This window comes from Mercenaria mercenaria, chromosome 16, assembly GCF_021730395.1.
Source record: "Mercenaria mercenaria strain notata chromosome 16, MADL_Memer_1, whole genome shotgun sequence".
Lineage (NCBI taxonomy): Eukaryota > Metazoa > Mollusca > Bivalvia > Venerida > Veneridae > Mercenaria > Mercenaria mercenaria.
Window position 1 is genome coordinate 61174184 of NC_069376.1, and position 10339 is coordinate 61184522.

A 10339-nucleotide genomic window follows, 5' to 3' on the forward strand; every position below is an offset into this window, starting at 1 on the left:
CATTTGCGAATCGGCTTTAAAATCTCTTCAGAACTTTTGTTTTCTGTGTACTGTATACCAGTGTAATTATCCCGACTTTCATAAATAAATATTCCTTGACTTGACTTAATTGACTTGAAACACTTTTGTTAGAATAAACAGTACTGTGTGTCAGCTTTAAGATAGTGAACACCTAATACATATCCAGCTAAATGCAGTATAGATATTTACTACCATTAAAAAAAGAATTTATGACTATTATATATGGCATTTGATTGCGAATGCATCTCTACGAATACATTGTTAACATTACTGCGTTAGACGCCGCCTTCTGGGGGCAGGTGTGAAATACATATTACAAGATATATAAAGGTGCAATTCATATTTGAAACTGAAACACAGCGAATACATACGTGAGGTAAATATATATTTTCTGCTTCATCTATGTCTTATACTATTTTAATTTAAATTCTATCTAAAATTTTACCTCGTTGTTATATTACGTGCATGATTATTTCTTTTAAAACACTTGCCACCAGATCGTACGACAACAACAAAAAAAAGCAGATATTTTTTTTCCAATCAAACCGAGTCTGCTATTATTATTCTTGGTTGCATTCTATGCTTCTAAAGGATCTTTTTACAGATTTTTAGGTATCAGGAAATTAAATACTATATTTCTTATGAATGCTTTGAAACTTAATTACTGGCAAACTATATGTTATGGAAACAAATGAGAATTAGTTGTTTTTACTAAGTTTTACAATTAAAATCGAAAAAGCGTTTGTAACGCTTTACTCGAGGTAACCTGCCTTAATTATAAATATCTATATTTACACAAAATACTCCGTAGCCAGTGAAAACGTTTTTATTGCCGCGGCGGCCCGGGTTCGATTCCCGACGCGGTCATCTTTTTTTCTTTGTTTGATATCAGAAACATATAACTCGTATTCTAATGTTCAAAATATGGGCAAACTTCAATTTTAAAGAAGGATCGTGTTTGGCCAAAATCTGGAGGCCTGTGCCTTTAAACATTACAATGAACAGGGAAATATTGTCAATTGCAGGTGTCTTTGACCACAAGTCAACGACCCTCCATTTATTTTAATTTATTTAATTTTTGAAAATTCTAAAAGACTTTAGAATAGTCAGTATTGTTAATATTATTTGAACGCGTTAAATGCGCCCTTGCTTTTTTATCAGATTCTCCAACAACGGTGATAAAGAGATTATTGTCTAATAGAATGACACTTCTTGCAGACCGACATTTCTGGCAGACTGACATTAATGACAGATTGATAGACTGGCATTTCCGTAAGACTGCTCATTTTTGGCAGATTCACATTTCTTACAGACTGATATTTCCGACAGACGAACAGTAATGACAGACTGGCATTTCCAGAAAGTTGGCATTTCCGACAAATTAATATTTCGGACAGACAAACGGACATTTCTGGGTGGATGAAAAAGTGATAAACTGTAATTTTTATAGCGAGCTCGAAGAGCAAGCCCGAATGGCCTGCTGAAGAATCGAGCTTTACGGTAACGCAGGTATACTTTCACACTTGGTGATGGATTTTAAAAGTTTCGTCGGAAGTTGTTAAAAAGCGCACCCTAGCGGACAGGTGCTGACAGGAAATACTCATGTCCGCAGTGAATACCGAACTTTATTCGATTGCTGAAATTTATTCATCACTCAAAAATAACGCTAGATAGATATCCAGGTGTTTGAAAAAAATATCATTTTCTTTTTAAAGATCAAGCATTTGCAAGAAAATGGGAAAAAATGCCATTAATAAGCATAAGACACGTGAACGCGGAAAATAGGTAATGACGTCACCGTGGCACCGGCTTCCCATAAATTTCGCAACGTATGATATTTGCTGTTACAGGTATGATGAAACTAAATGTAGACTTTCTTGTCAAGGGAATAGGTTCTCGCGAATTCATTTGAGTAGTGAACAGTTTCTTTGTTTCATATAAATGATGTATATATTTTTAGCTAAACCTGATTTCTTTGAGTTCGCTTTGAGGCTTTGCCTTATTTCATATTACTTTATATATAGTTATATTCCGACATACTAACAATAGAGACTGACAGATATTTCCGACACACTGATACTTCCGACAAACCGACTAATATTTTCGGCAGGCATACTTGTTATTTCCAGCAGGCTGACATTAATGACAGACTGACATTTGCGATAGACTGGCTAGCCGATTTCTGACAAATTGACATTTCCGACAGAATCATTAACTAACATTTTGAAAAGTCTGATAAATAGGTAATTCTGCAAGTTTGGATATTTTTTCTACAATGTAAAACTTGATTAAGCCCTAATTTTACAACACTTCAGAATACATGTATACTTAGAAAATTAAAAAAAAAGAAGATAGGGTCGTGTGCTTGGTTTTTTGCTAGACTGATTTGAAAACTATGGACCTCACACAAGTTTTCACAATGGACATCTATGGAAAATCATAATTATGATTAGATTTTGGCGAATAGAATTTTTTTCTACAATGTAGATTTTTTATGAAATTTCTCGCAGTCGTAAATAAACATTTCCAACAGACTAACTTTAATTACAAACTGACATTTCAGAAAGACTGAAAAAAATACTAGACTGACATTTCCCTAATTCGCCAGACTAACATTTCCAAGAGCCTGTCTTTTGTTATTTTTGCCAGACTGATATTTTCGACAGAACGACTAATATTTTCGACAGACAGACTGCTATTTCTGACAGACTGACAATTACGATAGACTGATATTTCCGACATTTACTGACATTTAAGATTGACTGAACTTTATGGCAGACTGACAGTAATCATTTATAAACTGACATTTCAGAATGACTGACATGAATGATATACTGTCATTTCTGATATACTGGATAGTTTTGCGATCAATACATTTTCCATACCAAAACATAGTTTACTTAAAGTCTGACATTTTCAATTTGATAGCAAGTTTATACATTATCTCGGCAGTATTTAGAAACATTGCACATGAAGACAAGATGGAATGGGGCACTATAAGGCCATAAACAATGTGTAGAAATATAACGAAGACAAATTAACTGAAAACTGCCCCGACAATATCTATAAAGATATAACTTGTTAATTTTAATTTGATCAAAACGTTATCAGACATGCGTCACTTATAAATTATATCTAAAATAACTAAATAAGGCAATTTATATCATTATAAATAAAGAAGTGCCCGAAAAAATAAGATGTTTTATATATCTATCTAAATATATCGCTAGAGTACCGTTTGATTATACTTCTAACAATTTATTACTGCTGAATATTTTTGTGGGAATATAAAAGAAATATCTAAGAGGAAGTCTGACAAAACAAGTTTAAGATATTTAAAAAAAAACGGAGACCATTTATTGCCGCTTTATTACTTTCGGGGGACTAGCTAGGAAGTCTGATAAAACAAAAGCAGTCAAGTTGAAGATATTTAAAAAAGGCGATATGCCCAGCTGGTAATTGTTTGCTGATTTTATGGAGTCTCGAGAAATATGATTTATTTATTTGAATAAGGGCTTTTATATTTTTATACTTCCTTTAAAGAACTGGGAGTAAAAGAGACAGACAATATTCTTGAAAATAAATCCTGTGATAACAAAAAGAGGTAATGTACCTTTGCATATGCACCGATCCATAAAACTCGGAATAGCGATAAAGTTTGATGTTTAAAATCAAAGTGAATATAAACATTTGATTTCTGGCATCATCTACTAATTTAAGAACCAGCTATGCCAACCAAGACCCGTAATGGAAGTTGCAAACAAATATTCACGAACTATAATTGTACAAAAAGAAATGCTAGAAACACTAGACACTACTGTATAACCAGAGCCAGCACACTAAACTTAGCAATCCATGAATTGGCACTGTATTGAAACGGTTACTGTGTCAGCCAGTCAGTGGTTTAGTTAAATAACAGTCCATCCGCCCTTCTATGCACAGTATAGCATAAATGCTACGTAGAGTAACGACCGAGAACATGCCCCTTTTCATGTTCTTAAATGTTTTGCTGCCAATTAGGGATTAAGATTACCTCACTGCAATCCCAGGGAATTTAGACAAGACAATATAATTTGTTTTGCCAAATATGACTATAAATACAGTAACAAATGAGACCTAGACGTACTTCTGGCAGTATAGGCTTTTGTGGTTGTGACGGTCTTGCATATTAAACGGACTGAACCGGACACACCTGACTAGCGTTGACAATATAGCATGAGTCAGAATCGGTCGGTATTCGACTTTCCTTGGAGCCTCGATCTTCAAACGCCGGAGTCCAATCAGGACTATGCCCCCTGAAAATTCCGGCAAATCGCATCCCCGCCTCCGCAGCTGAAATCGCCAACAATATACCTTTGTCTTCAATCTGACTAAAGTACATCTCCTATTACGCTACGCATAGGATCTGACAACGAGCTATTCATGGCCTCGTTCTGACAACCCTTCCGCTAGCCAATCAAAAGCTACCTTACAATATCCTGCAAGCTTTAAAAGCCGTGGGTTTTGATATCAACAATTTTTATGTTGAAAGATGTCAGATAGCCGGTTAGCTCAGTCGGTAGGGCACTTGCTTTGTAAATGAGAGGTTCCGGGTTCGAGCCCTGGATTAACTGCAAATTTTTCTTACTCTTTGACATTCGAACAAGTTGTCTGGTTGGTTCAAACAAAAATAGATTTGCGAAAATAAAAATAGCAATATTGGAAATCCAAAATATACAGAAGACGAATGTGAATGGGTCGTTCTCAGATCTTCGTTTAGAAGATCAAGTACTTTAGTCAGATTGCCTTTGTCTTCGGACTGTGCTCTTAGGGAAGTACTTTTAGCGTGAAATCCCGTTACGTCTTGGACAGCGTCGCTAGTGGATCTTCTTCGTCGTACTTCACTTCGACAGAAAAAAAAAAATAACTGAAAATCAGAATTTGCCCAAAGACGTGCCTAACATTCGAATTAATAATCAACGCGATATGAAAAATATAATGTTTTAACTTGAAGAATGCCAGCGTTTTCAAACTAATAAGTTTTATAGTAAAAACAGACCAACGTTGAATATAACAAAATTATAATTTGATACAGACAAAATCGACATACAGCGAAGAAAGCATTTGTTCAACCGCCAACAGTTTGAGTAGGTGTACGTGGATAAAGATGTTCAAGTGGCTGGTTGTTTGTTTCATCGCTATAGCGGTTGCAAAATGGAACCAGAACGGTAAATATTTTTAATCATGATTTTTTTTAAATTACTTTTTACAATAATTTGCATTCATCCCAAACATTCCAAATAGTTATAAAGAATAGACTAGTTATAAAGCAGTAGTTGGCATTAATCAAATGGCTGTGTTACACAAGTGAATATCATCAAAAGTTAGACACTATAATTTCTTCTTTGAATGTGAACAAGTGAAAGACTCCTTGATAGGATGTTTTAAAAACACCCTAAATGATATTTTTTATCTTGCTATTTTTCCAATATTGCAAACGACAGTTTTACAATATTTATCATTTACATAAGCGACGTCATTATTGATAACGTCATTGCCTGACGACGTCGTAATTAACATTCTCCTGAAGTTATCACCTAATTGTGAAACCGGTTGAGATTGTTAACTTGTAATTTTACTCAGCTAAAATATGTAATACCAAAAAGGGCGTTTCCTTTAATCTTTTTCCCGCTGTATCGTCCGTATTGTTCAGCAGCAATACATTTTGGATATATATACACACTTATTTGTTGGATCTCCAATAAAATTCATTTCGTAGTTGTTGGGTCTCTACCTATTTATTTGGTCTTTTTTCTTTTGTTGTAAGCATTTATTGTGTCTTCAAAAGACGAAAAAAAGACCCAATATTCTTTCCATCTTATCTACTAGTCCGTTTTGATCTTTTCAACCTTATTTTATGTCCTAGTACAAGCGACGGATGAGTTGAATGAAGAAGAGAAAAGGCTACTGGAAACTCTTGAGGAGAAATTAGATCAGGTAATTGTTTATTCAATAATTAAATTAATTAGAGAAGCCATTGTAGTTTTAAATAATTCGTTTGAATCTCCAAGTTACAAACATTTGGTGAAATTACAAAGGGTATTATTTACAGTGGAGATAATCCCGACTTGATTGTTAAAATTAATAGCAGACTGCAAGTTTGGTGTCTAGCGCTTTAAAAGTTGTGTATGACATGCCATTATATTTAATTCAGTCGAGCCGAAGAATTTTGAATAGGGTACCAGTTCAATGAAATTTATCATTATGATTTCATTCCGATTTTGCGAACTTAAAACAGAGCTGAGACCTAACAATTCTCCGCCTTTTGGGTCACATGATTCACTGGGTATTTTTAAAATGTACTTTCAAAATTAGGAAACACAGGAGACTGATGTGTGTGAAACAAAAGAATGTTTCATGGATTACGCATGTGCATCACAATGTTGTTCAGATCAGTGTGTTGCAGCGGACGATTACGAAGGTTGCATGGATGTCTGTATGTCTGACGTACCAGTAAGCAATTTCTATCCCAATTTGTACTATATCTTTCGTCGATATGTTTAAATACATGTATTTAAAATGTTTTCTTCCTTCTTATGCGTATGCAATTTACAGACTTCCAAACTGAATTGCCTAAAACAAGGAAGATTATCCAGCAGAGAAAGCCGCGTTCTAAAAACGCAGCCTCCCCAAACGCGCACACGGTCAACACATGTACACACCACACACACACAAAGCAAACACACAAGGACAAAACAAACAAACAAACAAACACAGGAACACAGTGGGGCACCGCCTTGGAACGGTCAGTGGCAAAACCACCACTGGGGAGCTTAAACCGGTTTATGGTGCACCTAACCTCACTCTTACCCCCACCATGTTCCAAAGTCACAGGATAGCGTAAATAAAAGTTATCCCCGCCAGGTGAAACCCTAACATACGCAAAGGCAACAGAAGGCATGTTATGTAAAACACAAAAATAGCTTTATGTAAATTTGAAGATTTCTGAAACCCTGCATAAGGTAATACATGTACATTCTTATTACTTCATTATTTATTTGAAACAATATACTTATCAAGAAAAGGCAAAGAAAGAGGTGAATGTCCATATTTGTCTCCTGCTGATATCAATTCATTTAGAACAATAGTTTCTTAACAATGCAGGGTATCTTGTTTATTTAAGATACTTACTTTATTTTGTAGAACACGGTATCTGCTGCCCAGAACGAAGGGAGTCCAAGGTAGATATCTAGTTCTGAATTTTCAATTTCCATTCGATGTCTGTAATGAATCAGTATCCCTTGAACACACCTAGTCAATTTAAAGACAGTTTGTTTAATGTCTCATATTTCGGTACTGATTTGTTAATTGTTAGATCTACTGTAAAGCACTGCATTTAAACCACCTTTAATTAAAAGCGCTCCACTATTCAACCCATTGTTTTGCCAGAATGGAACTTCATCGTCAGTATATAAATGGTTGCATACCTTTTTCAAAGGACCATTACTTTATTTACTAATAACTAGTAGTCATTACCAAGCCAGTAGAGCAACTGAAAACGCAACCAAGTAAAATAAATAGCTGTCTCGGTCTGACTGAAATACTGAACTATTTGCAAAACACCCGATCATCACTGAATAAATCACGTATCAGTCCAAACTGACGCCAGATACTTACTTTTAAAAAATTAAAACTATTATTTGCTTTTTTGACTGTGTCCTATATAAATGAGAATCTTTATTACAGCGAAGAAGTTAACAAGTATCAAAAGAAATTATGGGGAGCTCGATTCCGTAGAGTCGTGAGAAGAGTTGCGAGAAGGGTTGTGCCTGTAATACTGGCAAGATACGTGCCTACAGTAGTAGGATAGTGACAAAATGTCTAGAAGTCGTCAAGAATATGCAGTTATATATATATATGAAAGAACATTTTGAAAGCTTTTAAAGTTTGTAGAATTCTTCAAAATCAGGCCATGTATTTTAAAATAACATAATATAGAGTATCATATAGAAACTAAACTGACTGAACTAGCATAATAGAGAAACTAAACCGACTAACATAGCAAAATATTGAAACTAAACCGACTATAAATGAAATAAACTAATTGTATTACTAATAGTGTAAACACATAGAAATATCGCTACTTCCAACTTCTCTGTACAGAATATTTCAAAAGTTAAGGTCAAGTAATAAAAGTTAATTCTGTCAATAACTTAATTTAACTTTTATGAATATGTTTAAATAGTTGTAAAGTATAATCAAAAGTAACTGTATTCAATTAAGTATAATAATGTCAAATTTCGGTAATCAACAAGAAAGATCATTTTGCGTTAAGACTCGTACTTAGAAATTAAGAATTAAATACATGTAGTTAGCTTAATGGTATTATTTTTATTTTCCTCTTCACGCCACGTCTATTAAATACAATATAAAACAGCTGAATGTTAAAAAAATGAATTGAACGCTCACATTATATATTAGTAATAAATCAATGTCAGATTGATACATATCAATATGTAATCTATTTAAGTAGCGTGCGAGATGGTTTTTATGTTTTTTTCTGATTATTTAGAATCATATTATTCAGAAAAACCTGTTACAGAACTGAGCAGAACATAACAGAAAAATGCTTTATTGTAGGGATAACGCATGTGTTTCATGTTTTAACATTTGTAGAAGCAATCTGGATTAATTGTACCTTTGCCGGCAGGGCGAGGGTACCAACGTTTCCCTCAGGATTCTGAAGATGTTATAACACAGTGTGACCATGCGCTAATGCTGGTCTAGCATAAAACGCGTGAAACGCGTAAAATCTAGTAAATAAATACATTGTGTCTCAACACTGGAGTTTATGCTTTGCTACGAAACGCGCATACTTGTACATGTATATAAATATGTGTTTTAACAGCGCGTGAATGCGAGATATTCTCTGCTAACACAGGTTTTCTTTTCTGTTAAAACATCAACCAAAAATGAAAAGAACAACTGTTTTATGCTAGAATAGCGTATGAAACACATGTTTCTTCCTAAAACAGACATTCATTTCCAATACATGAAAATTAAACTGGAATTGTTACGAGCCAGCAGGCTCCAAATACACTCTAGACAATAACAGAAACTTAAAAAATGCAATATTTATGCAGAATACCCGGCACAAGACAACCGTTTTTGATCTCTGTACACAATCATATTTACTAATCACGATAGTGATTAATAGTTCCTACAGCCGGGGTCAAATGTACCAAGTGTTATATTTTTAATAAACTGTATGTACAATATTTCTTAAGTTACCTGATTTGTTGTTTGGTGTGAAACTGGAATAATGAATGTTGGCTTAAACTGCCTTATTTCTGACTAGTTTTACCAATAGTTAACTAATAATTGTTTGAAACATAAAGTAACGAAAAGTCGAGCATGGCTATCTTATAACGAGAAATAACGAGTGTTTTTTCCTTGATAACCGATTGTGTAAAATCATTTTCCATATTTTGTATGATTATGTTATGTTATTTATGTTGAATTTCGTTGTTTTGTCAGATGCTCTAAATAAGCAGCATGACTTTTCAAAATAAAGTAATAACTAAATTTAAACAAACCCCCCCGGACTGTCTCCCTTACATTCGATTTAGCTAGAACCTTATATCAATAATTTACTTCAATATATTTTGCATTGATCGTGGTATTGCTGAAATAAAGCTCGAATATTACCCCGTAGAAAGCAACATAACCTTCTGCGTTTAAGGTAAGTCTGCTCGGGCCATGTTCGTTATAAAACCTGTTACTTAAGAGATTCATATAGAAATATTATTTCTGTAAAAACATAAAACAGTCCAGTAAAAAGAAACATGTAACCTTATGATGTTACGGGATTCGTGTTTTCATGTAACAGAAAAATGAATACATTTAGATAAATTTCTCTCCTTCTGTTTTGAAACTTTTAGTTCCGCCATAAAATGACGGCCAAATATTCCTGAAACGAAAAATCATGTACTTGATAAAAACGAGACTCGAGACTAATAATATAAAGATACATGTATTATGCTCTAGTCTATATAATAGTAGTTTTATGTCACTTAACATGCCTAGAGGTTTCTTTTGTAAATAAAATCTGAAAAGTAGATCCTTCGGAAGCACCGAGAACAAGGCAAACAGTGAAAATTGCAGAATCTGTTCATGAACAGTAATCGGAAATGCAACACTGCCCACGCCCCCACCCCCTTAGCATCGGCTTAAGCAGTATATAATCTTCAAATCTAGATTGGTTGAATCAATGATCCCAAAGGACCAGAAAATGTAACACTGAGATGAAGTCGGGCGACTTTTTACGGCCGCCACACAG

At 34.2% G+C, this 10339-nt stretch overlaps 1 protein-coding gene across 2 annotated transcripts; it reads left to right on the forward strand.

Moving 5' to 3' along the window:
• Positions 1-250: 250 nt before the first annotated feature.
• On the forward strand, positions 251-9920 carry LOC123540899 (uncharacterized). 2 transcript variants are annotated; one of them, XM_053527222.1, is made up of 6 exons: positions 253-397; positions 5096-5228; positions 5927-5997; positions 6376-6513; positions 7204-7241; positions 7747-9920. In XM_053527222.1, the coding sequence occupies exons 2-6, from the start codon at positions 5168-5170 to the stop codon at positions 7868-7870; spliced, it is 432 nt and encodes a 143-aa protein (XP_053383197.1). In that variant the 5' UTR covers positions 253-397; positions 5096-5167; the 3' UTR covers positions 7871-9920. The 2 variants fall into 2 exon arrangements, with proteins under 2 accessions (XP_053383198.1, XP_053383197.1); XM_053527223.1 differs by lacking the exon at positions 6376-6513 and having other exon boundaries at positions 251-397.
• The last annotated feature ends 419 nt before the right edge of the window (positions 9921-10339 follow it).